The sequence below is a fragment of the Filicampus tigris genome, chromosome 9 (assembly GCF_054856515.1).
Source record: "Filicampus tigris isolate MCC_2025a chromosome 9, RoL_Ftig_1.0, whole genome shotgun sequence".
NCBI classification, from domain to species: domain Eukaryota; kingdom Metazoa; phylum Chordata; class Actinopteri; order Syngnathiformes; family Syngnathidae; genus Filicampus; species Filicampus tigris.
The window spans coordinates 9,952,065-9,977,920 of record NC_141225.1 but is presented as its reverse complement, the minus strand read 5'-3'; the positions used below and the strand labels follow the sequence as shown (position 1 = coordinate 9,977,920).

General features: G+C 42.7%; 3 protein-coding genes across 4 annotated transcripts; 1 reads left to right on the top strand and 2 right to left on the bottom strand.

The window, feature by feature from the left end:
* Positions 1-206: 206 nt before the first annotated feature.
* wdr82 (WD repeat domain 82) lies at positions 207-9,258 on the bottom strand. Its single transcript, XM_086040508.1, has 9 exons — positions 8,830-9,258; positions 8,114-8,211; positions 7,258-7,324; positions 7,086-7,185; positions 4,776-4,892; positions 4,549-4,704; positions 3,804-3,873; positions 602-744; positions 207-393 (listed from the first exon to the last, which is right to left on the bottom strand). The coding sequence occupies exons 1-9, from the start codon at positions 8,988-8,990 to the stop codon at positions 364-366; spliced, it is 942 nt and encodes a 313-aa protein (XP_085896634.1). The 5' UTR covers positions 8,991-9,258; the 3' UTR covers positions 207-363.
* Positions 9,259-9,750: 492 nt separating this feature from the next.
* On the top strand, positions 9,751-16,483 carry aurka (aurora kinase A). 2 transcript variants are annotated; one of them, XM_086040505.1, is made up of 9 exons: positions 9,751-10,035; positions 10,275-10,340; positions 11,289-11,676; positions 11,750-11,792; positions 11,872-12,063; positions 13,093-13,231; positions 13,316-13,464; positions 13,583-13,757; positions 16,138-16,483. In XM_086040505.1, the coding sequence occupies exons 2-9, from the start codon at positions 10,278-10,280 to the stop codon at positions 16,318-16,320; spliced, it is 1,332 nt and encodes a 443-aa protein (XP_085896631.1). In that variant the 5' UTR covers positions 9,751-10,035; positions 10,275-10,277; the 3' UTR covers positions 16,321-16,483. The 2 variants fall into 2 exon arrangements, with proteins under 2 accessions (XP_085896631.1, XP_085896630.1); XM_086040504.1 differs by having other exon boundaries at positions 9,752-10,035; positions 11,866-12,063.
* A 1,528-nt stretch (positions 16,484-18,011) lies between these two features.
* slc32a1 (solute carrier family 32 member 1) lies at positions 18,012-25,709 on the bottom strand. Its single transcript, XM_086041594.1, has 2 exons — positions 24,822-25,709; positions 18,012-20,983 (listed from the first exon to the last, which is right to left on the bottom strand). Exons 1-2 carry the CDS (start codon positions 25,221-25,223, stop codon positions 19,796-19,798), a joined length of 1,590 nt encoding a protein of 529 aa, XP_085897720.1. The 5' UTR covers positions 25,224-25,709; the 3' UTR covers positions 18,012-19,795.
* Between the last annotated feature and the right edge of the window lie 147 nt (positions 25,710-25,856).

The window sequence follows — 25,856 nt, the reverse complement described above, 5'->3', positions numbered from 1 at the left end:
TCGGGAAGTGTCTTAGAGTTCCACATTTAGGCGTGTTCGACTGCATAAATTGCACTTATCGGTTATGAAGCCCAAAGCAATTGAGCTGAGACAAACTCGTCTTTATAACATCCGATTTACAGAAATTATGTTCTCAAAGTATTAATCATAATTGTAGAGAATACTAAAAAAAAAATTTAAAAAAAACCAACAAGTGGACAAATACCTGAAAGTTTCCAAGAAAAGTTTTTAATATAAAATAAAAATATATATATACAAAACCCCCAAATGGACACATACTGTACTTCTGCACAGAACATATTTACAATTTATTGGCTCACAAACAGATGAGGTGCCGCCACCTGCTGGCCGCCCTTTCGCACTTCAGTCGTCAATGGTGGGAAGCCAGAACGCCTGAAAAGACAAGCGTATATCATTTAAAGACACTTGGTATGCATTTGTATTTTACAAGCATTCACAAAGTGCCATAAGTTTTGCCCTAAATCTGAATGTCACTCTTTATCGCTTTGCCTCCAGTCTGCTGAGAACAAATAAACTAGTGTTGCTTTCGCTTGAATGAAGTAAACGGGCATGAGCATGTGATTGCACGGCTCTCGCTCACCATGTTGGAACAGGCGCTGGCGAAGGTCATGAATTTGGGGTTGAACTGGAGGCACGTGATGGGCCCCGTGTGCTTGCCGTCCAACACGGCCACCTTCATGCCGCTCTCGGCGTTCCACACGTGGATCTTGCCGTCCTCTGAGCCTGCAACACAAATAATTGCAAATTTGAGCACAGCCAGAAACGAGACCTGAACTATATCAACAATTGGATCTTCTGCAATGATGAGTAAGCAAATGATGAAAGGATGCGTTGACAGAGTATTACTTTAAGCGGGTACATTTTATGAAATTTTGTGCTTCAACACAAAACGTTGGAAACTACATGTTTTTTTCCCCGTATAAATTGTTATAAACAACTACCATATATTTTATCTTCAGGATCTAAACTTTTTCCACCACCAATTCACATTAGTTTCCTTCCTTTATAGTACAATATCAGTTGGTGGCAGGATTGTACCATTAAATGGGTTTGCAACTGCCAATATACCCCACATAAGAAGAACAAGGAAGGACAATTCATAAGGTACAGTTGTTTTGCGCTTGCATTTGCAGGTTATGGGGAGAGCTCATTATTACTGACAGGGTAGGGGGGGGGTGTCATCAGTAAAAGGTGTTGAATGCAATTTGTCTTGTGAAGAAAAAAATTTTTTTTTTAATTTTTTCAGTGAAAAATGTATTCGTTACCAGTCACCTTGTCGAAGTTTGCATGTTTCGTTTGCTAGTGGCTTGTGATATTGATTTACTTGAAAACAGCCAGTCTCTTGGCGAACAAGGCAGGCGCAGTTGTTTTGTATTTCAGTGGAATAAAAAAAAAAAACAATTTCCACTTGTCCTGGAAGTGGTAGCCCTTTCTGTCAACTTTCTTTTTCTTTGCTCAAGTCTCCATTTTAGAAATTGGGCTGGAAAGGGCCACACAAAAGGTCAGGCAGCAAAGTGCTCACTCTGACAACATGACTTTGACAGTGATATGTTCGGAGAGGCAGAGAGTGCTCGGGGCTTATTTCCGAAAGCACCCGAGAGCGCCGCCTCGGGTCTGTTGCCCTCTTCTGGTGAAATAAAATAATTTTTTTGTACATATGTATTTACTACTGTGGACAATAATGCGACGGGCCACACATTATTAATTTTATGCCAGAGGCTGCGGGCCAGACTTTGGACACGCCTGATTTATAGGATTTAAAGGGCCGGGATGGCCTTGTTTTCACTAACAAGTGCATTTTATATATTTTATGATCAGGAAAATGGAAAGAGTTGTCACTTTCTATTTTATCAATAAATTTGGGAGGAATTAGGAAAAAGTGACTCCATGAAAAATGCCTCTTGTTAATGAGGAGGATGGCCGCGCCCCCTACAGTTCTATCCTTGTTCGGCCGGAGTCACGGGAGTAACCGATTCCGGACTCTCCATTGGAAATTATTGTACTTTCATTGCTTATAACGTCCAAAAACGGTGATCAATTGGCACCAAAATTTATGTGGACATCCTTACTAATGACCACATTAACATATCAAAAGGATTAACCTCTCCGCGGCTGATTTATATGAGAATGAGGAAATGTGGAAGTGAGCAGAGCTACATAGATTTATGCCGGGACGAGCGCACACTGCTTCTTTGCTATTTAAAAAAACAAAAAAACAACATTGCTTCTTTGCTGATCAGTTATGACGAGCCAGGCATTTAACACCAGTTAAGATATTTACACAGACTGAAGTGGGAATGAGTGGACGTGCACATTTATTTGGATGAGGAATGGCCACAGTTTTTTGACCGACAACACGCCGCCCAATGGAAGGTAACAGCCGACACGGTACGTTCCAATGCGGCCACACTCGGCTGTGCAGTCAGCCTCCTCGCTGGAACTTTTCGTTTGCTGAACATTGACGCTTGTTCGATGAGGTCTTACGTCACTCTCACGCCGCTTCACTCACGCCAAAGCTGGCGGCTGCAAGCGGTGTCGGACAACGCACGCGACTGCTTGGGAGGCAACCCCGCGACATGAAGACTCAGGCTGCGCAGACAGTAAGGAGCTAATGTTGCTGTGCTAACGCCTTTTGTTTTAACGGCCTGAAGCTAGTTGTTGCTATTACCAAAAGGGGCGCAGCAATTTGTCGTAAACCTAATCACAAAAATGCCCTTAAATCACTACAAAGTCCTTTGAGGTGGGCATATTAGTACTGATGTCATTTTTACATGCAAACCTATTATATAAGTGCCAATGGTAAGCTCATCCAAGTGTAACTTTAACCGCTTTGTTTTAAGAAATGGTCTCAAATGTGATAACTTTCAACTTTAAAAGAAATTGTCTAATTTTAGGATTTAATTTAAAAAAATGTATAGGATTTAAGTGTCTTTTTGGGGTTTTTTTTTACGTTACTGTAAGAATAATTGTAAATATAGTAATCATACATTTGCTGCTATAACGATACTTTGCACAACTAACTGCGAGAAGACCAGATGGAGCCACACTGACGATTGCTAAGATGAAGAAGATTGCTGAAATGTCTTACCACATTAATGATTTCTCTACTAAAGATTTCTTCATGTCTTACCACACATGTACTAAGTAATTTTCCACCTACATGCATACACATTGACAAACAAATACAAGACGTTCCAACTGCCCCTTTGCTCACCCCATCCTTATAGTTGGAACGCCAATGTAACTAGGGAAGGAAGAAAGAATAAAAAGAACGGAACCGAAGAGACCGTTTTAGAATGCACTCAAGAATTGTATTGTACAGTTCTTCTCCGTTCTCCTCCCTAGCGTAGAATTCAAAAAGTGTTTTCATCTCCTTGTTTTGTGTGGTTTTCATAAATCTGATAAACCTGACATTACTACAAAGGATTTAAACTTTTACTTTATTTGATAAATTGTCTAAAAATGTAATACATAACTATAGCCTTTTTCAAATTGTTTAAAAAGTTAACATACTGTAATCTGTTGTATTGGTACTTGTTTTTTCCTTCAAAATACATTGACTACTTTAACGCATCTTAACAGGATTTTAATTTTTATGTTATGAAAAAATCGGAAGTACTGAAACTTTAAAAAAAATACTTTCTATCTACATATTTGAAACTTGTTTCTTCAAAAAAATCCTTCCATAAATCCATAAAAGGCCAAAGCAAACACTTTGATGCCTGACTTTTGCAGGATTTCTATGCGTGAAAGGGGCTAGCTACACAGACTGTGCAACTTACCAATGACGACGAACTGCGAGTCGGGTGTGAATGAGGCCTCCAGTGTGACACCTTTGTTGTTGTTGTATCCCTGCAGGTACAGAAACAACACTTGGTGACGCTGCTCACGCGGATCTGTTTCATCTTCAAATTCAAAACTAAACTTAATGCGTTCATTTTTTTTCCTGCCTCGAGTACCCGCTGATTTACGTGCGCACTGTCAGGAAGAAGAAGTCAAGCCAACTGCAGCAATAATTTTTTATGCTATGTATGACAGTAACACGCTGCCAAAACTGTGAGATGGCCACCTTCAAAATAAACCTAACTTTGCCTAATAATGTATGGATGTCAATAACTTGGTATACTTTTCTTTTGAAGCTGTTTGTGGCAGCGTGTCGTGCCCAAACGGCTGACTTGACTTATCTTGGAACCGTGTTTGGGGCTTTTATACTAATAATAATCACATTATTGTGGTTATAATTGAAATCATGATTATTCCAACCATCATTTATTTTTGGGCACAAAACAACAAAATGTTTAAATGTAAAAAATATACAGACAAATTTCTTTGAAACACTATAATTATTTAAGTTCGTTTTGAACCAAACAAAATGGATAAGTTATAATGTTTTTTTTTTAAAAAGGTACAAATGTATAAATTCCAGTAAGATTTCCTTGTGTAAACAAAGAGTGTGTTGGATACAAATGCATATTAATAATTGTTTTTTACGATTATACCAATTTTGTATGAACGCGTGTGTCTCACCCCGAAGGAATGCAGCACGGCCCCTTTAAACGCGTCTAGGATGCGGAGGGCACCGCCGTTAGTGGAGAGAAGGATGAGTTTGCCATCGTTGCTGAACTTGAGTCCCGTCCACTCGCACGTCCTGTCATACTGCAACTTGAAGGTCGCGAAGGGACCCTGCGGACCGAGGGCAGGGGCGGATGTGAAGTTGCTCAACGTTGCTGCACATTGCATAGTTGTGCGCTCACCTTGTCGAACGACCGCAGGTCGTATAGCTTCACCATTTCTGAATTGATGCCTGCTGCAAAAATGAGACCCTCCGGATCGAACGAGCACACCGGCTTCCCCTGGAGGTGCATGAGACCCTGCGCGTGACAACAGGTGGGTGAGACGGTACATATTAGAGTAAAGAGACTTTCTAAAAGCTTGTATACAAATACAGTGGTGCCCTGAGAGACCAGATTCATTCGTTCTGTGACCACGCTCTTAACTCGAGACACTCGTATCTCGAATCATCTTTCCCCACTGAAGTGAATGGAAATGCTATTAATCTGTTCCGGCCCCACCCCATGCCCAAAAATTGTTTGTGTATTTCAATGAGGACAATTATTAGCCCTGTATAATATTGTACTTTATAAAAACATAGTAATACATTAAATCAATTTTTAACAGTTTGTGCATCATGATTTAATGCCACCATCTAAATCACGGTGCTGCTTCTTCTGGTGTGTCCGCCTTTAAGAAAGTAACTGTAATAATCATTTTTCGTAGATGATAAAGAATATATGCCCGTGAATGTTGTTATATTATATGTCTACATGCATTGCTCGATCGTACATGTTCAAATATCCGTGTCTTTACTGTCTTTATGGGTGCTCGCTTATTTCTTTGCACTGCGGGCTAATGATAGCCACTAGCCTTGTCACAAGCCCCAAACTCTACTTCAAGCTGTACTCGGCACTGACCCAACAGTACAAAGGGAAGGGTGAACAGTGGCTACTGACAATATCAACACCCAAAACAGGCATATTTCAGCAGAAAAATAGGCATGTAAGGTATAACACAATCACAGGTGCACATAAGCGATGCGCAGGAGCACTGGAAAATGAATATTGTGCTCCTGTTTAAGTCTGTCATCACGCATTTGCACACTGAAGGACAGATCAGGCCAGCCTCAATTCAAAGTCAAGCCGCCACGATCGCTTCCGAGAGCCAACTTCCAAATCTGGATAAGGCATTGCTATCCGTGTACAGCAGGACTTGTTTCATTTCTATTTTGAAGTTAGCCCTCGCAGCATGTTGCATAGAGGCCTATCAACAACTGTCGTGGCGGCTGGCTTGACTGGCTAACGCTACATTCGCCAAATGTGTGCAGTAGAGCTGCAGGAGATATGGTTATTTCCTTGTCGTCCGTCAAAATACTGTATGTCCTCATGAGAAAGCGGCCAGTGGTGGAAAATAAAAAGTATGCCTATTTTTTTTTTTTTTTTAAAGGTGGTGGACAGGTGCCTTAGAAAACCGTGCCAGGTAAGCTAGCTTGTCACTGGGTCCCATACTGCAACTCAGAGATGGGCATTTCATTTTTTGAACAGGACATGCAGCTCAATTGTTAAATATGAATTTAATGGCTTTTTATAAAACTGTAAATTCTAGTCTATTAAGAAGCCAATGGTATAATTATGTTGTTGGAACTTCATCCATGAAAACAATAACCCCAGGTGCTCATTTGAGAACTATGCCAAAATTTGTATGTGTACCTAATGTACCCATGAACAATATCTGTCCTCCTTGAGGTAGTTTGATCAAAGAAGGTCACACAATGTTATTCTACCTTATCTTTGTGTGTGTGTGTGTGTGTGCGTAATGAGCATAAACTTTGGACATTCTGTTTTACGCATTCTTTCCTCCAGGCCAGTCACCATCGCTCCTCCTTATTTCTACACAGCAGTGTAAAAAATTGCCTCTGCTAAGCTTGGGTGCACAGATTTTACTTAAACATTTTTTTTCTAGTCAAATGTTTAAAGAAGAAGTCAACGCAAACATTTTTTTTCAAGAATATGTTCTATGCAAGCCCACAAATTGAAACAAGGCATTCTGCTAAATATTGCGTTTGTGGAATAAGAGTTAATTCACCCGTTTTAGCCATCTCTGGGGATGGCCATTTTGACACTTCTGTCGACCGAAACTGACATCACAACTGCTCAGGGCTCAGGTAAGGACCAATCACGGCTGACCTGTTTCTGAAACTGAGTCGTGATTGGTTGTTACGTGAGCCCTAAGCGTATTCGATCTCATCTTCAGTCGACAAAAGTGACAAAATGGGCACCCCGTGAGATGGCTAAAAAGGGGTGGATTTTGCTGCTTAACTCATATTCCACAAACGCAATATTAATCGGATCGCCGTGTTTCAATTAGTGGGCCTGCTGCGAACATATTCTTGAAAAAAATATGTTTGGGTGGATTCCCTTTAAGCATTATTCTAGTCATTGTTTCAATCCTAGGTAAACCGTTTTAAAATTGCAAGAAAATAAAAAACAATACGCATATGTCTGGATTACCTGGCAGTTAGGTGAGCGCAGATCCCACAGTCTTATGGTTTTATCTAGAGAACCAGAAATGAAGGTGTCGTCCACGGGAGACATGGAGAGGGAGGTCACCCTGAATACAACAGTCAAGTGAATAAAATGAATGCGCCCGAACGGAAAAATAAAATGTAAAGCTAGCACTCACCTTTTACTGTGCCCAGGGAAATAGCGGATGTATTTATTGTCATGAAGCGACAAGTATCTGATTGTATCTTTGGGGACGACACAACGGAAAAACATTGGTGACATTGATCATCATACATCATATGCGACCCATTTAAGGAACAAAATCAAGCCTGCGCAGTGGAGAGGAGTGCGCTCGGACATGGGCAAGGCAGTCATTTGTACAGTTAGCTCCAGTGTGGGGAACAATCATAGACCCAAAACTGTACAAACAACTACCTCAGACCAGAGCGAGCAGTCATGTGGCGAGCATCCTGTAAACACATACAAACACAAATACACATGTGCACATGCACTCTAGCCTAACATTTAACTGACACGGTGAAGTATGACAAAATATACCATATTTCCTTAATTTGCAGCGCTTATTGATCATATTAAGTGTGGAACTAAAACCGATAAGAGTTGCCACCATTTGAAATTGGCGGCCATTTTGAGACTTTGTGATTGCTATTACTTTTTAATGGCCTTCATGTTTCCTATTTTGATAAATTGCTTCCAACTAGAAATTATGACAGATATTCATATATAGGCATTAAATCGCAATTGGACACTTGGACCAACAGTAACAATTCATCTTTAACACAGGGCAAATACAAAATAGCGGCATAATAATATGCATACTACACCTCCTTTCAGTGGACGATCGACCCATTATTTCATTCATTGGAGAAGCTGCCATTTACGAGGATATACAGTATTTCCACAATTAGGATGTCAGATGATTTTACGAGAAACACGTCAAGAAAACAAACAAAACCCATACTTCACACAATTGGCCACCAATAATAAGAAAAAACAAACTTACGTCAACATACCATCGATTTTGTTGGAACTGTAGACCACCGTGTTGGCTGCATGTGTGTACCTGATCAAATCCACTCCATACTTTTTACTGTAGAGAGTCCTCTTGGGTCTGGTAACACATTTTAGAAAGAAAATGATTATTGAATTGTAGGACCACTTTGGTGTCATTCATCTTCTATAAAGCTTGTCATCATTAGGGTCACGGGAGAGCTGGAGCCTACAACAGCTGGCATTGGGTGAGAGAAGCGGTATACTTAACTCAATTATATTTATAGAACACTTAAGTTCAGCCACAGCTGCATACACTGTGCTGTACACAAAGTAAAAATCAGACATGAAAACAAAGACATTGTACACCTTGGAATGATATCCAGCCAGATACAGATGTAGACAAACGAGCATTTCCAAACAGTTTTAGACCTTTCAATCAGAGCTCAATCTCAGGCATCATTCAAAAAAGGAATTCGAACCCAGAACTGAACAGGCTGAAGTGCTAACCACTTTACACCGTGCTGAAAGAATGGATGGGACATTTCAATTTTTTTTATAATAAATGTTTTTCATACAAGAAGTTTAACTTTTGTTTTTTAACTTACCCAACCTTGCCTGTTGTCTCATACACAATTATCACAGGCCGTGGCTGCTAAGTAGCGTTAGCATGTCAGCTAACAAAACAGCTAGAATGGGTGTATGTGTTGGGGGCGGTAGACGACCCCGACATACTTACTTCCCCTCTTGGCAGTCGTACAACACAAGTGAATCGTCGTCGCTGCTCGATATGATCGACTCCCCGTTGGAGCTGAAGTCGAAGCAGTTGATCTTGTCTGTGTTCTCCCGGAAAACCTTCGCCACCCTGAAGCTCCGCAGCACATTGTCCGTCAGCTTCATGGCGGCCTCGCTTTGCTCGATCTCACTCTCTACGTGTATGTGTGCCGACGGGGGCTTCCAAGAGCCTCTCTGTACACCTTCAGACTTCTTCTTAATACACCTCGCTTCTAAAATATACTAAGAAACCCGTAGCAGTGATAACCGTCGTTTTCGATAGAAATTAAGTAGCGATATTATTTCTTTCGGTGAGACCATTACTTGATGCAACGCCCGCGTTAGTCCGTGTCGCGCATGCGCGTCTCCCGCCGAGCGACAACCGGAAACCACGTGACGTTTGTTTATCGCGAGATTGACATTTCCCCGGATTCCCCCCCCCCATTACTTTCATATGCGCGTTTGACGACCGTATTCCGATAAACAAAACACACGGTAGCATCCTGAAACACAGCGGCTGTTCTGAGATTTATTGAAATAGCCATAAACTACATTTCGACGACCACGCATACCCGCTCACTTCCTTTTTCTCTACCAATCACACACCACTCTCGCACTCAAGTCTCGCGTAGTGTTACTTCGCGCACAACTGTTTCTACCACACAATAACAGTGTGTTACAGTATATCTTAATCGTGATACTAATGTTATAATATTGATGTTGTTGTCATTGTTGTTTTCCACACTTAGTACCTGACATGTTCATTTTCTTTCTTGCACGCTGCTATGCTATGACGTCACGTTTCCAACCGTTGTCAGCCAATGAGGGAGCGAACAGTGCATTCTCTCAGCCAATAGATGCGCGTTCTGAGCTTAAAGGTTCTGCAACGGGGGACTTTTGAAATTAAACAAACGACTCGGTGCTACGTTCGGAACCATCAACCGACTCCATATTGTACTTTCCCCCCTCCCCCCTCATTATTATTTTTTATAGACGATCATTGATTGCGTCGGGATTTCAAGACGTCTAAAGTAAAATCAATCTTGTATTACTGGCTGCCTTATGTCCGCTGCTGTAAAATAATTGTAGCGTAAGCGAGGTTAACGTTGTCTACCATTGAACCTTTTCGGGAGCGGTTCCTCGGCGACGCCGTGTAATTTCATGCACTTTGGTAAGTTTGCCTGTACATTAATTCTAAAGTGGTTACATTGATGTTCGCGAAAGTCGCTCTTGCAAATTTTCCCATTTCATTTATTTTAACAGCAAATATAACGCCAATAGTGTCCCGCGATGTTGCTCGCCCATTGCAAGCCTCGAGTCGGTGTTCTTTCAGATGGCGACGTTGCAAACGCGAAAAATAGACTCTCATTTATTTATTATCATTATGCTATTGTTTCTCCCCGATATCAGGCTATGGCGACCGCTGCCAGGGTCAAATTACAAAACGACCTGAAGGTTCAGAGGCCTGAATTTAAGGTAAGTGGCATTATCAACTCAACTCATGGTCTCCACGACAGTAGAGATTAACATTAAGAGGCACTAAAGAGCAGAGGTTGCTAATGTAGTCACAAGCTGTACATAAGTAGAAGTACACAAGTAAAAACATATATTTTTAATATACTTCTTTTCAGACATTATAGTTTCCCTCTTATTTTAACTTATTGTCCTGCTAGTGAGAAAAAAACGATGTCATTCTGTCAATTGGTGCTTGGGCATTTGGGGATTTTTTTTAAATTGTTCATGCAAGTAGCATTTCTGGAAAGACACTTCCCGAGGTGGGGGTCTTCTGGGCAGGGGTCAAGGAATGGAGGAGATTGGTGCTGTATGGTGGGGCCTAGGTGAGGTATTTGTAGGTCCTTGGGAGCAACTTTGAAGTCTTTCTGTAACTCATGGGAAGCGTTGGAGTGGCGTGCTTAGATCTGGAGCATACTGAACCTTGCTAGGCACCCAAGAGTGGCTAGAATCGACTACTTGGTGACAGCCAGCTGGCTTGACAGGGAACAGAAGCGTGATGAAAGCTACTGAGTAGAGGGCAGACAAGCAGATGAGACTCATTGTGGGGTTGACCCCGGTAGAACAGGGAGATAAACTTGGCAAGATGCAGAGAACGGTTCAGATAAAAATTCCAGTGGTTGAAGTTAACAGCTCATCAGCTGGTACAGGCTAGCTCAACCTAAGACAACAACCAAAGATAAAGAATTGTTTGCAATGTGTTTTTTTTCTTTTTTTTAATGAAATGAGCGTATCTATCACAGTCAAAAATGCAATAACATGCCTACTAGGAAACAAGTAGTAATTTGTATTTTTTGGTGTCGTTGCGAAGTGACTACATGGATGCTAGCCTCCTCACACATCTGGTGTATTAGGATGAGTATCTCACAACTTTTCTTTTTGACTATTAATTGTGTTTTACTTTCATTCCAGCTGGCTGAGGATGGGCCGATACGCATCCCCGTGTCTCACCAGTCACATACGGCTTCTAAGCATTTAGTAGCCCAGTCCCAGCAACCGCAACGCATTCTGTCGGTGTCTAATGGGCCTCAGCGTTGTGTGCAGCCATTAAGGCACAATAAGTCTGCGCCTCACCTCCACAGTGTCACCAAGTCTGCTCAACCTGCCGATCAGAATGTCAAACCGGCGACCACAAATGTAAATCAACAGCCCAAACCTGCTGTCCAGCGAAACCAGCCCAAGATGAATGAGCCCAGAGTGAACCTGGGGATGACAACACCTGCTCTAGGAGCCACTAAACCAACAACGGCAATATCTGCAAAACCTGCACCCGTGGCTGCAAAACCGGAGATGCCACAGAGTAAGGTCATGCAAAATGTATATTAGGTGGTGTGGGATACGATTGCCAAAACATGTGCTTTTGTTTTGATCAGACAAACCGACCAAGAAAGATTCTGCAGACTCGGCGTCATCAAAGTACACCTATCTGCGTTGATATGTTATTTTTAATTATTGTTGCTTGTTGAGACTTGTGTTTGTCTCCGGGAAGGAGCAGGAAGCGCTGGAGTCTGGATAGCTTTGAAATCGGCCGGCCGCTGGGAAAAGGCAAGTTTGGCAACGTCTACCTAGCCAGAGAGCGCCAGACCAAATTCATCCTGGCCCTGAAGGTGCTCTTCAAAAAGCAGCTGGAGAAGGCGGGCGTGGAGCACCAGCTGAGGAGAGAGGTGGAGATCCAATCTCATCTCAGGTAAAAAAAAAATAAAATAATAATAATAATAATAAGGCTCAAGCTTGTCATATTTGTTGCTGGTTGCGAAAGGACCAACAGGAAGTAGCCCGTGTCTTTTCCTCCTTGTTTGGATGTAAAGTAGGCAGCACCTCGGCAATACAGATTTGAAAGTCTGAGGAGTTTTCCAAGTCAGCGTGTCAAGATAGCAGTGACGTTTCAAACGGCGTCACCTTCCCTAAAACTTGTCTTAAATGGCGCAAATGGGACCTTAATCGTGAGATGAGTGTGTGCAGTAGAATGTCATGCACTTTAGTCATCAATTATATTATCGTGATTTTTTTAAATTTATTTATTTTTAACAATTTTAAAGGGGAAGTCACTGTAAACATTTTTTTTACAAGAATATGTTCTATGCAAGCCCACTAGTTGAAACGGCATTCTGATAAGTATTGCATTTCTCTGGGGGCGGCCATTTTGTCTTCTGTCGACTGAAAATGACATCACAACTGCTCACAACGACCAATCACGGCTCAGTTTCAGAAAACAGGTCGGCCGTGATTGGTCGTTGTGAGCAGTTGTGATGTCATTTTCAGTCGACAGGAGACAAAATGGCCGCCCCCAGAGATGGCTAAAAACGACTGCATTTTTCTGCTTAAATTATATTCCACAAACGCAAAATTAATCAGAATGCCGTGTTTCAATTAGTGGGCATGCTGGGAAACTTTTCTTGAAAAAAATATGTTTGGGTTGACTTCCGCATTTAAGGGGGTTTGAAGTGCTGATTTTTTTATTATTATCATTATTATTATTTTTATTTTTTTTAATTCCACTTGGCATGTTGCCACTAATATATGCTGCCGGGAGAACAGTTAATACAAATGAGTACATTTGCACTGAAGCTGCTGGCGGCCACAGCTCTTGCCCAGACACTCGCTCAGATTGTCATCATCACACACCACAACACGAGGCTACATTTTCAGTCAAATGCAAGTGGCAAAATGGCCGCGTGGAGTGTTCGCTTCACTTATTCCAAATGCTTCTCTGCAGGCACCCCAACATACTGCGTCTTTACGGCTATTTCCACGACAATTCCCGTGTGTACCTCATTCTCGAGTACGCCCCCAAGGGTGAGCTCTTTGGTGAGCTGCAGCGCTGTGGATTTTTCTCTGAAGATCGTAGTGCTACAGTAAGTTGTTTTTTTGGAGGGGGGAGCAGGGGACTCCAAGACTTCCTCCATGTTTCACTGGCTATGATCACTGTGCTCCTGTAGTACATAATGGAGCTGGCGGACGCTCTGGACTACTGCCACTCAAGGAAGGTGATCCATAGGGACATTAAGCCTGAGAACCTCCTGCTGGGTGCCAACGGGGAGCTGAAGATCGCCGACTTCGGTTGGTCCGTTCACACACCCTCATCCAGGTACTCCTTCATCCATTTCTTTTTCTTTGTGAGTTAAGGTGTCATATCGCTGACTTAACCCCCCCCCCCCCCCACACACACACACACACACTCCAACCTCCCACCCTTCTTTGTGCAGGAGGTCGACTTTATGCGGAACACTGGATTATTTGCCCCCCGAAATGATCGAAGGAAAGACCCATGACGAGAAGGTGGACCTGTGGAGTCTCGGTGTGCTTTGCTACGAGTTCCTGCTCGGGAAACCACCGTTTGAAACCAAATCTCATGAGGACACGTATCGTAGGATATCCAGGGTAAGGCATCAAAGTCTATTATTAGGAGCTGGCAGATTATTTTTTTAATTTTTTTTTATTTTTCATGCCGATTCCAATATTTGGCAGAATAAAATTCCAATGGCCAATTTAAAACAAAAACAGGGAAGAATGAATAAAACCTTTTTTTTTCTGGGGGTTCTTTAAGCTTTCGATAAAGATATGAATTACAGACAGAACATGGTAAATGGGCTGTCACTTGTATAGCGCTTTTCTACCTTGGGTACTCAAAGGTACACATGGTAACACTGTACCTCAACCACCTACTGATGACACAGCATCAGGAGCAACAGGGGTTTCAGTAACTTGCTCAAGGATACTTCAACATGGTCACAATGGCCGGGGATCGAACCCACAACCTCTCGGTCAGGAGCCGACCACTCTACAACTGATCCATGCCACCCCTTAACTGTTTTACAATGCTTTGTCGTTAAGTAGAAGGGTGTTAAAAGAGAAAGTAAACCACTATTTTTTTCTTTACAGGATGTAAATATTTTATCCACTTCCTCAGCTTCACAAAGTAGCTAAACTGTGATTGGTTGTTACATGAGCATCAGTGATGTCATTTTCAGTCGACAGCAAGTGGCAAAACGGTGGATTTTGCTGCTTAAATCGTATTCCACAAACACAACTGTAATCAGAATGCCGTGTTTAGACTAGTTGGAGCGCATACAACATATTGTTAAGAAGATTTTTGGGTTGACTTCCCCTTAAAATGTTATCTTGGCGTTATTTTGTAATGTTAATATGTTTAAATAAAATGGCTGCTATTTGCAGGTATTAATGTATTTACAGTGTGTTCTTAATTCATATGTTGTCTCTTTAAGACAATGAATGGTTAATGTGGGCGTAATCACATCAAAATGGCCATCAGCGCATGTTGCAATACATTCAACCAATAATAGCTGCCAGAAGTAGGCGCGTTTTATGAATGAAGGAATGCGGAAGAAGGTCCCATGTTGATGTGTTGAACTTTTATCAGACAAGTAAAAAAAAAAATAGTAACAGTCAGACTCGCTCCTCAGAAAGGGGCAGTTATAAAAATGACTGAATTTGTAACAAATTAATCTTTTAAATGACGATGTGAGATCCCACTTTATATATTTTTTCTTTTAACAAAAAAGACAAGTTTCCCTGGATGGGTATGCCAAATTAACCACTGAATTGGAAAAAGGAACAAAGAAAAAACACTTAAAGCAGAAAGTCAACCCAAAAGTTTTATTTACAAGAATTAACTAATCTGAACACGGCATTCCGGTTAGTGTTGCGTTTGTGGAATATGAGTTAAGCAGCAAAATCATCCGTTTTTAGCCATCTCATGGGGTGGCCATTTTGCCACTTGCCGTCAACTGAAAATGACATCACAGTTGCTCAGGTAACAACCAATCATGGCTCAGCTTCAGAGAACAGGTGAGCCGTGATTGGTCATTACCTGAGCCCTGAGCAACTCTGTCATGTTCCTCGAGAGCTATATCCTGCCTGTTTTGTATGTGTCCGTACTACAACACACCTGATTGAAATGATCAGCTCATCAGCATGCTGGTAGAAGTCTGAAACTATCCTGATCATTTGAGTCAGGTGTGTTTTACTAGGGAGAGATCCAAAAAAGGCAGGGTATGGCTCTCGAAGAACCGGAGTTCCCTACCCCTGCCAAATTCAGTCAACAGCAAGCGACAAAATGGCCGCCCCCTGAGATGGCAAAAATCGGATGGATTTTGCTGCTTAACTCATATTCCATAAATTGAATATTAATCAGAATGCTGTGTTTAGACTTGTGAAGGTGAATAGAATACTGTATATTATTGCAAAATGTTTTCGGGGGGTCGACTTCCACTTTAAATCAGAATTTCCACATCATTGTGGAAGAAGACATTTTCAATGGAGGATGATTTCAATGTAGTCATTCCCTTTTGCCCCTCCTTAGTCAAAGTTGATGCGCAATAATGGTTAGCATGTTTTCAAAGTGTTTTATATCTAAGGAATAGTGTGTGTGTGTGTTCACCTATTTTTCATTTTGATTTATAAGTATAATTCATTTTTGCAACTGGAGTGGATTAATTACAATTCCATTTTTTTCAATGGAAACATTACCTAGTTTTATGAACGTCAAGTTAAAAATTGAGGCTCCACTGTGCTTGTAGGCCATAAATAACAAAAAATGTAAGGCGCTAATAACTGAGTGTGCCGTTATGTGCTGTGACCATGTGGGAAAACCTTTTCATTGCATATAATTGATAACCTCATCAATAAATTACAAGGAAAACCCTTCCATTGGCACATGTCCACACCTTGGCAGAACTTTTTTTTATTTTTTTTTTATTATTATTATATAAATCTTTTGCCATCTCTTTTCATGGTGCAGGTGGAGTACTCGTACCCGTCGCAGTCGAGCGTCAGCGCTCTGGCCAAAGATTTGATTTCTCTCCTGTTGAAACACAACCCTGCACACAGGCTGCCCATACAAGGGGTTCTCTCTCATCCATGGGTGGTCCAAAACTCCACCAAGAAGCCCAGCGCCCACGGCGCGGAAGAGCCCAGCCACTGATGCAAATCATTTCAAGCTGACGTTTTTGTACGGGCAACTTGAGCCATGCTTTTCTTCCTGTTCTGTAAATATTTAAATTTTTCCTCTAATAAATTAGAATTTTATTTACTTTTGATGTACTTGAAATAAAATAAATGATCCTCCTGCACTTTCCCCCCCAGCAGCCTCTTGAATTTTTGCTGGAAGTGCTGTTTTGTCTTTGGACAGCAGGGGCCGCCAGTGCACCACTATCGCTCGTAACGGATTTTGACGCGTTTCTCTTTGTATATGTGCTCGAATTGAATTTGAAGCTCCAATAAAAGTGTTTGAACCAAATAACGCATAATTTTCTCCTATTTTGCCAAACATTTTGGATTTTTTCTTTTGGAAAGATGAATACATAATAATGGGTTCTAATTGCAACGTTCCCCTTTAGACAGTGCTGGTACACGTGGTCTTTGCGCATGCACAATAAGCTGTGACATATTCCATGCATTTAATGTTGAATATTTGACTCCCAGTGGTTGATTTAAATGCACAATTATGATGAGTACAACACTTCTTCCAGGTTATATCCATTATCCTGTCCTGTTAACAGGTAGTCATTTTTCATTACATTCACATGCGGTATTCATAAATAAACGCACGCATAAACACTTTAAATCTACATTTGTTCACCCATGTACTACGGTGCAGAGTTGCAGGCACCGCTGCAATCAACACCGCGCCCGAACACCCGAGAGCTGGTATCCTCGGAGAGCAAAATCGATGTATTTCTATATTTATTTTTTTGGCTCGCAGGAGGCCAAGGCCTGTCGTGGAGCACGGGTGTTTACTGAATTGTGTTCTTGATTTGTGTTTTTTCTTTCTGTCGGTTGGGGTGGTGGCAAGTCGGGCAGTTCCTCACTTCATCCCACCAGACTTTAAATGAGTTTTAAGTGCCATGAGTTGAACTACATAAATGTTCTGTCTTTGGGAGGGCAACACCAAATGTACAACAAAAAATTGTATGATTTTTACTGAACCTTCTAGACCCAACAAAAAAAAAAAGATCAATTTAGGCGTGCGTTCGGACATTCACTTTGAAGGCCTGAAGAGCGCGCTTCCCTCTCATTAATTTCCGAATGCAGCCTATGCTCGTTCTTGAACTGTTTGTTCAAGATCTGGACTGCCTGACGCACTGGCCCTCAAGAATTATTTTCTGAACGCACCTTCAGCATGATTTTCTGTTCAAGGAGCCCAAGGCGAAGTGGAGAACAGGCATTCAGTGATTTATGTTATAAATATAAAAAGGTGTGTGATGTTTGAGTGCCCCCCACCCCAGAAGAGTCTATTTAAATTAACAAAATCATGGAGTGAAAACACGTTATTACTTAATTGTCTGTGTCAATAAATCAAGGTCAACTGGAGAACCGACATTCACTGATTTTTAATCCTTTTCGACCCCTTTCTCACAGACCAAAAGACTTTTACGTGCATTTTCTGTCCGGAGGGGAAGGCCAAGGGTGAGATAAGGTGTTCACAGAATTACGTAGTTTCTCTTCTTTCTTTTGACCGCTTTCCTCTTGCCCCAAACTCTACATTTTTAAATGTCCCATACATCCAGCTGGGGAGAAAACTCGCTGAATTATGGATTTTGTTTAAAGGTTGTATGCCCGCCCCCAAAAGAATTCAATTTACATATAAAAAAAAGAGTGCAACTACTTTCTACATCATTTTCTGTTCTTTATTACTGAGAAAAAAAAATACATGTTCTGACCGTTTTAGTGTTACATAAGACCACACATGATTTTTTTTACAATATAATTTCACTTATTTTAATCTGTTATTCTTTAATATTAATTTCCACAATATATGATAACGACTTTGAGATATACATTCCATCTGTTTTGTAACCACAATAATAATAATAAACACACTACAAGTACGTTTGTTGTTTTTCTATTTTTTGAAATAACATTTCCACAGGACCCCATTTGATTGCACAGAATGAACAATGTCCGTATGCACGTTTTCCTCTCTTTCTCTCTTCCTTTTTCTTTGAATTAAGATTTTCCATACACCGAATTCATCATGTCATGTGATAGCAGGCCACGTGTTTGGAATGTGATGACAAACAGCATTTTGTATGTGCAGGGGGAGGCTTTGGATTCGGGAGCTGCCAATCAAAGCTATAAAGAAAGAGTACTAATTTATTCAAATTACTACCTTTTTTAATTTAAATATTCCCTTCCGAGTTGAATTTCTTGTGTGTGTGTGTGTGTGTGTGTGTGTCTTGTGTGTCGGGGTGTGTGCGTGCGTGCGCGTCTGCGCGCGCTAAATATCATACATTCAGTGCATAGTTTGAGTATAGCTGCTTGTTAGGTCCAATCTCCTACTTTTTATTGACTAAATAAGATACAACTCTGGATAAAAAATTAAAGGAAATGAATTTTTGGGGTGTTCTGACCATTTTTCATTTTCTGTAAATGTTGAAAAGGTCAATATTGTTAATTGCAATTTGGTAGTTCTAGTACAGTACACAAAAGAAAATGTTAATTTTACTCAAACTGTAAATAGGAAAGTCAGAGAAACGGTTTATTTTGCTGTGATCTCAGATTTGTTTTCCAGAGCTGTATATGTTTTTATTATGTTTCTGCTGCTGGTTATTGCCATTGTGTTTGGACATATTTGGCTGTGGATGATTAATCTTATTGCAACGGGCCTTAAAGAAATTCGCGCTTAATATTGGTGACGGTCAAGTAGATTGCGAGGAAGAAGACAAAACTATTGTTCGTTCTCAAAGACGTACAATGCCAGTTGGGCACACCCACATCAGACGAATGCATATTGTGTTTATTTTCGCCAAGCCCTGGTGACAGGAGTACGTGTAGCGGCAGGACCGGATGATTGCGAGCGTGCGCCTTTACGCATGTATTGAACCGTGAAGAGGGGGGGGGGCAGATGATTCATCTTATTGCATCTTGCCCCAAATAAATTCGTATTTAATTTTAGCGTCAGTCAAGCAAATTAAGGGGGAAAAGACGTGTTTGCTTTTCATGGGTGTACTAGTACATTAGGTACACTAATGCTTATTGATTTTTTTCTGATATTTTGAAGTATGAATGCAGACTAGGTGGTTGCGAGCATGCGCATTTACCCATGAACTGAAGCGAGAAAAAGAAGCAGGGTCAGATGGATAATCTTAGAGCATCTTGCCCTAAAGAAATGAATATTAGTGTCAGTCAAGCAGATTACGGGGAAAACTGTTTTTGGTTTGGGGTTCTTGGATTTACGCAGCCAATTTATTAGGTACACCCGCATCAAACTATTGTGTTGTCCGATATTTTTTGTCGTATTAATGCAAGGCCTCGTGACAGGAGGGCATATAGCGGCGTGGTACGCAAGACTGGATGGTTGCGAGCGTGCGCCATTACGCATGAACTGAAGCGAGAAGAGGAGGAGGAGGAGGAGGAGGAGGAGAAGGCGGGCCAGAGGGTGAGCTCGGCCACGGAGTCTACTCCTCTATGTTGTACTTGAAGGCCTCCACGAGCCCCTCCATGGAGTGGATGAAGCCGGAGATGCTGCATATCCCCCCGATGACGAAGATGGCCACGTCGAAGAAGACCTGGTGCCACTGCAGCTTCCTCCACAGCAGCTTGAGGTGGAAGAGGCTGGGCAGCAGGAAGCAGAGCCCCGCGCCTGTCAGGCTCCCCGTCAGGCCCATGAGCAGTGCGAAGTGCGGCACGTAGATGGCCATGAGCAGCGTGAAGACCACCAGGCCGCAGCGCAGGCTCAGGCCCCACGACTTGAGGCGTCCGTCGCCCCCGTAGCAGTCCGGGAAGAAGGCACGGCCGCCCTCCTGGAAGAAGCTCTTCTCCAGCACCTCCACGGCGGCGAAGAAGGGCAGCGGGTAGGAGAGCAGCGCCTTGGCCACCAGGAAAATGTTGACCACGGCGCGGATGCCCGGCGGCAGGTTGTCCGTGATCACCTCCTTGGTGGCGTCGGCCCACGTCAGGTAGGCCACCAGGGCGAAGAGGCCCTTGAGGATGCAGGCGGCGATGTGCGTCCAGTTCATCATGCAGTGGAACTCGCTGGGCTTCTGCATGTTGCCCTCCAACGACGGCAAGAAGATCTGCGACGTGTAGCTGAACACGATGATGCCGATGGAGATGGGGAACTTCTTGACGTCGATGTAGAACTTGACCTTGTCCCACGCCCACACCCGCGCCCGCGACAGGCAGTAGGCGATCACCAGCACGTTGATGACGAAGTGGGCCAGCGTGCACAGCAGGCTGAACTTGGACACGGCCTTCAGGTTCTTGAGGAAGGCGCACGGCAGCAGCGCCGCCGTGGCGATGATGGCCCACGACTTCTGCGAGATGGGCATGTTGGGGAAGCTGTTGTACATCAGGTTGCCGCTCACCACCACGTACAGGATGCAGGTCATCACCAGCTCGATGATCTGCGCCACGTTGACCACGTGGCCGCCCAGCGCCGGGAAGCGCGGCGCGCAGCACGCGTTGGCAATGTCCACGTAGGAGTCGCGCACGCGCACCAGACGGCCGTCCTCGTCCTCCTCATACAGGCACGCGATCAGGATCTTGCCCGTGTAGCAGCACACCACCGCGGCGAAGATGATCAGGAAGAGGCCCAGGTAGCCCCCGTGCAGGATGGCGTAGGGAAGGCCCAAGACGAACATCCCCTGCGAGGCGAACACATGCGCAGTGATTTGCGTCATTTCACGTAATCATGTCAACTCCGCCAAGGATGCCAAAAACTGGATTCAAATCAAAATACGGACAAGTGGTTTTCAAAGACCCCTTTCACTGCATCTGGCAAACTGCATCAAAACATGACATTGGCTGATTGACATCCAATCCAGTTTGAGTGTTTGGCAGCAGTTTAAATGTGAAAAAAATATTTCAGTATCCGTCTTACATGTGACTTGATTTGATGGGAAAAAATGTGGATGAATAGTCAAAAGATATCATCTCAAACTCATTTATATTCGCATCGGATCCAGATTGTACAGCAGTTTGACTATACAAAAAGTATACACACCTTCATTCCATTGCCAGATTTTTGTAATAAAAAAATAAGACCAATATATATTTTTTTCCACCATTAATGTGATTTACGACCCGCCCAACTGATTTGGATGTTAAAAAATAGCTTCAGGAGGGAAGTCAAAGAAACCAACTGCGACATTGTGGTTGCGCAAGTGTGCACACACTCTTATACATGGGAATGCGGATGTGTTAAGACTTAACCAATAGTATTTCAACCCACGGTAAATAGAAGTCAGCGAACACCTGTCACCATTTAAAGTGCCCCTGATTAAGTCCAGTTAAAGTTTGGATGTTCTAGAAGGCTTTTATTTACATATTTGTAGTCACGTCTTGCAGCACAAGCCATGGCCACAGAGAACTTCAGAAGCGTCAGAGGGATGCCATCTATCCAAGTATCAGTCAGGAGAAGGGTACAAAAGCATTTCCAGGGTTTTAAATAGTGCACAGGTGTGCCTTGGACTACCCACAATAAAAAGGCACTCTGAAAGATGCAGTTTTATCACACAGAACAATGCCACAGATGTCACAAGATTTGAGGGATATATTTATACAACAAACCCACAACATGTCAATACAGTTTATTTCCTTGTAAACACCAAACGACACACTTCCAGTATTGGTCACATGATTTTGTGTTATAGCGATACGCGCACCATTCACACTTGAGATCTCGGCACAGTGCTGATGCACAAGTGTTGCTTGTCCTATCTCTACAAGATTGGTCAGGGAGGCTGCCAAGATGCCGCAGCAACAGTGAAGGAACTGCAGTAATTTCTGGCAAGTATTGGCTGTTGAGGACATGTGACAACAATCTCCCATTGTCCCCCTGTTTGCTTCAAATGTAGCTGGGGCCTTAGTCAAAGTGGAGGTGATCATGAACAGTTCCAAATAGCAAAACAAAACCTTCAGGCATATGCTGAAAAAAATAGGAGACAGAAAAGCCTGCTAAAACAGCCGAACTTTATTTGGGGTTAATCAGAGGCACTTTGAATGGTGGCAGGTGTGTGCTGACACCCATGTAAAATAACTTTGATTTTAGTTGGTTAATGATGTCATCCGCTATATCCCCAGCTGGGATATGATTGCACACTTCTGCAACCACAATATTTTACTTGTTTATTTTTACTTCCTCACTCAAAAAGTTTCTTTCAAGTGAGTTGTGCAGGTTATAGGTCGCATAAAATGTGAAGATAAGTTTTGAAGTGATTGTGATTGTGTTTGTGTTGTGAAGTGTCACCTTGTTCTTACTTCAAAAAAATCAATCAATCAAAAATGATTTGAATGAGGGTGTGTACATTTTTTATATGCTTACATATATTTTCTACAGTTTTTATATGGATCTGATTCAGCTTGTGTCTTTGTGTGTAATTGTGAATATGTCTCTTCTTGATTGCTTCTCTTTGAAATAGATCTTGTTTCGCTTTGAGCAAAAATCTTATCTGCAGGATCAAAAGCTATTATGCTTTAACTGGATCCAATCCAGATTGACACCAGTTCATATATAACTTGGTCATTTGGCATGATAACCTATATATTAAATATGGACTACGCAGAGGTCCTCAAAGCAGGTCTGATCCAGACCCAATCCAGATTAAGTGTTTGGCAGCAATTTTGATTACTTTGGAACGAGGTGCAAATTCCACACAAAACGGCCAGAGTCGAGAATTTAAAACCTCAGAACTGCGAGCCAGACGTACTAACTACTAGTCCAACATGCCGCCGAAAGGAGCAATGAAAAACAAAATTATATCCAGATCAGATCCGGATTGAAAATTTTATTATTTTATTTTTCAAATTGAAAAATTTGGCACCAAGATATATTAAATCAAACACAAAGGAACTTTTACTGAATATCTTAGTAGATATGATTTGTCACCATACATAGAGCAACTGATTCAAAAGGAATTCACTATTTTAATGCAACTCAGAAGTTGTCACATCAAACCATGTTTGAACTTGATTAGTTTCAGATTCAACATATGGCATTTTTAAATATGCAATTTATTAGGGTCATATATTTCTGTCAAATTGCAGCCATTTGAACAAAACTCCTAATGTGTATGAAGGGTGCTCAATCTGGCCTTGACCTATTGCTTGTCACTCATCTGATTTTAATGCAGGGCCCAAAGATGCCAACCGATCCAGATCTAATCCAGATTTGGCATTTGGCGCCAATACATTAGGTATGTATTATTTCAAACTTGACAAATCATATGAATTTAACATGCTCAGACAGTTAGCTAGTTCAGGTCAACATCAAACCAAGTCGAATCCAGATTTGATCCAGATTGAGTATTTGGAAGCTATTTTAATGTAAAGGGGAAAATCACTTTTAACATGCCTCTGATTTGACCTGCAAAATCAGATGTGAAACCCAATTTCATCCAGATTCGGCATTTGGTGCCAAATCATCAGGTATGTATTATGTATTATTTCAAACCTGCAAATATTTAACATACTCAGACATAGCCAATTTGAACAGAAAGAGATATACAAGGTAATCCATATCTGATCCAGATTGGAAAAAACGTCACTGCAGGGAACGTTACTTTCAATATATGCTGCCTATAGTATATGGTGGGTCAGATGCTGTCATGCTGAACCCAGTTTCATCCATATCAGATCCATTTAGAAGCTATATTAATTTTCCATAAATTCCATTTAAATTTATGCAGGGCCAGACGCCGCCACTACAAACCTATAGATTTATCCAGCCCTGATTTAGCATCAGGCATTTATTGTTCAAGCAAAAGGCTTCACTTTAATATCAAATCTTGTTTATATCAGATGTGATCCAGATTGTACATTGATGCATATAGGTCAGATCAAATTGTCATATCTCCTTTCAATTAGTACCCGACTGGAAGTGACTCATCCAGTCACTTACGGTTATTCCACCTTGGTGGAGGGCTACATTGTCTTGAATTGTTCTTGTAATACAAAGTGACGTCCTTCGTTCCCCCACCCTTACCCCCGCCTTCCTGTTTTGACGTAGCGTGGGTTTTCCACTTGGCTTTAAGCGAGTCCGCCTTCCCTCCCGCCTCTAACGTCACCACGAGCCGTCGGAGACTCTCTGTGACGTCAAAAACCCAGAGAAGGCCGCCGATTTTTTTTTTTTTTTTTTTTTTGTCGCAGAGCCTCCGAACGAGACGTACGCCCGTTGGTGGTGGTGTGGTGGGGTGGGCTCCCTTCGTTTACGCCCACATTTTTTCCCCACCGCGCGCGCTTAGGCGCGCCACAGACGCGCGTAATTGCGCACGGAATGCATTCGAATAATATGAAATGCATTGTTATACGGATGAAAAACGTTGAATTATTATATTAGTGTATTATATTTTAACTATAGAAAGTGCGTGTTCGTAGAATAATATGCGCGGTGGGGATCATTGCATGCGTGTGTTTTATTCCAGTAACGAGATGAGCAGGAATTGGACCGATTTGCTTCAGACTTGATGAGGTGCGCGCTCATACCTGGATGGCGTTGGTGACGTTCCAACCCGCCTCCCAAGCCGTGATCTTGGGTCTGACCTCGGATAGTTCGTTCGAAGCCCCATCCTTGGAGGACGAGCGCGACGGCCCGGTCCCGTCCCGCTGGTAGTGGCTGTCCCCATCCAAGCCGCCGTCCCCGCCTTCCCCTCCTCCTCCCTCCGCCGCCGCCTTGTCGTCGGCAGCCAGGATGTCCATCTGCATGCCCTGTCGGTGGTCGTAGTCCAGGTCGTCGCAGGCGGCGAAGCCCAGCGCCTCTTCGTCGGTGGCGGCCTGGAAACCCATCCTGGCGAACATGCCGCTGACTTTGGCCTGGGATTTGTTGGTGACGGTCGTGGCCGCGTTGGACAGTTTATTGGACAGTTTGCTACGGATTAACGTCGCCATGTTTGCGTTTAATTTCTTCTCTCCGTCTCCAATATACAAAAGAGGCTACTTTGGGTGGCGGCGTCCGCTTCGTTGCATCCACAAGACACGAGAGTGGGTGGGTGGGTGAGGGGGGAAAGCACTAGTTCCAATTAAGACACCGACGGTTTTTTAATTTGTATTTTTTTTTTTAGTTGCTATCTCCACTTCTTCCTCAGTGTGCTTCTCCTCAGGTTCATTTCACCTTCAGACGTCGCTGCTCCGCTTCTGCATCCTGCCCCCTCCTCTCCTTTCCGTCTCCTGTCCTCTCCTCCTTGATGCTAGACGCCTCCTCGCTGTCTTTTTGGCTCCTGACACCGTGCGTAAAAGCTTTACTCACCGACCCCAAAAAAGTGTCTTTGTAAGTAAGGCCGTTATGATATCCCTTTTTTTGCGCGTGGGGTGGGTGGAAGGTGCGTTCAGGTGCCTTCACTGATGCCAATGCGGTACTGTGGCACTCAGGGGGGGTGGGCTTGAATGCCCCCCCCCCACCCCCCCGCTTTCTATCCCCTCCCTTCTTTTTTTAGTAGATAGAGCCCCGCACCAGGAGAACACGGGAGAGATTTGCTGCATTTCTAGGGGAGGTGCTTGCGGTACCCCTCTCCACCCTACACC

Bases quoted from the DNA above. Each gene is read 5' to 3' on its own strand.
- wdr82 (XM_086040508.1), bottom strand. From the start codon at position 8,990: ATGAAGCTGACGGACAATGTGCTGCGGAGCTTCAGGGTGGCGAAGGTT. The intron at 7,186-7,257 runs GTGAGTGCTAGC...TGTTGTATTCAG, and splicing joins TTCCCTGGGCACAGTAAAAG to GGTGACCTCCCTCTCCATGT. The intron at 4,893-7,085 runs GTAATCCAGACA...TGTCACGCGCAG, and splicing joins TGCGCTCACCTAACTGCCAG to GGTCTCATGCACCTCCAGGG.
- aurka (XM_086040504.1), top strand. From the start codon at position 10,278: ATGGCGACCGCTGCCAGGGTCAAATTACAAAACGACCTGAAGGTTCAG. The intron at 13,232-13,315 runs GTAAGTTGTTTT...GTGCTCCTGTAG, and splicing joins CTGAAGATCGTAGTGCTACA to TACATAATGGAGCTGGCGGA. The intron at 13,758-16,137 runs GTAAGGCATCAA...TTCATGGTGCAG, and splicing joins CGTATCGTAGGATATCCAGG to GTGGAGTACTCGTACCCGTC.
- slc32a1 (XM_086041594.1), bottom strand. From the start codon at position 25,223: ATGGCGACGTTAATCCGTAGCAAACTGTCCAATAAACTGTCCAACGCG. The intron at 20,984-24,821 runs GTATGAGCGCGC...TTCGCCTCGCAG, and splicing joins ACGTCACCAACGCCATCCAG to GGGATGTTCGTCTTGGGCCT.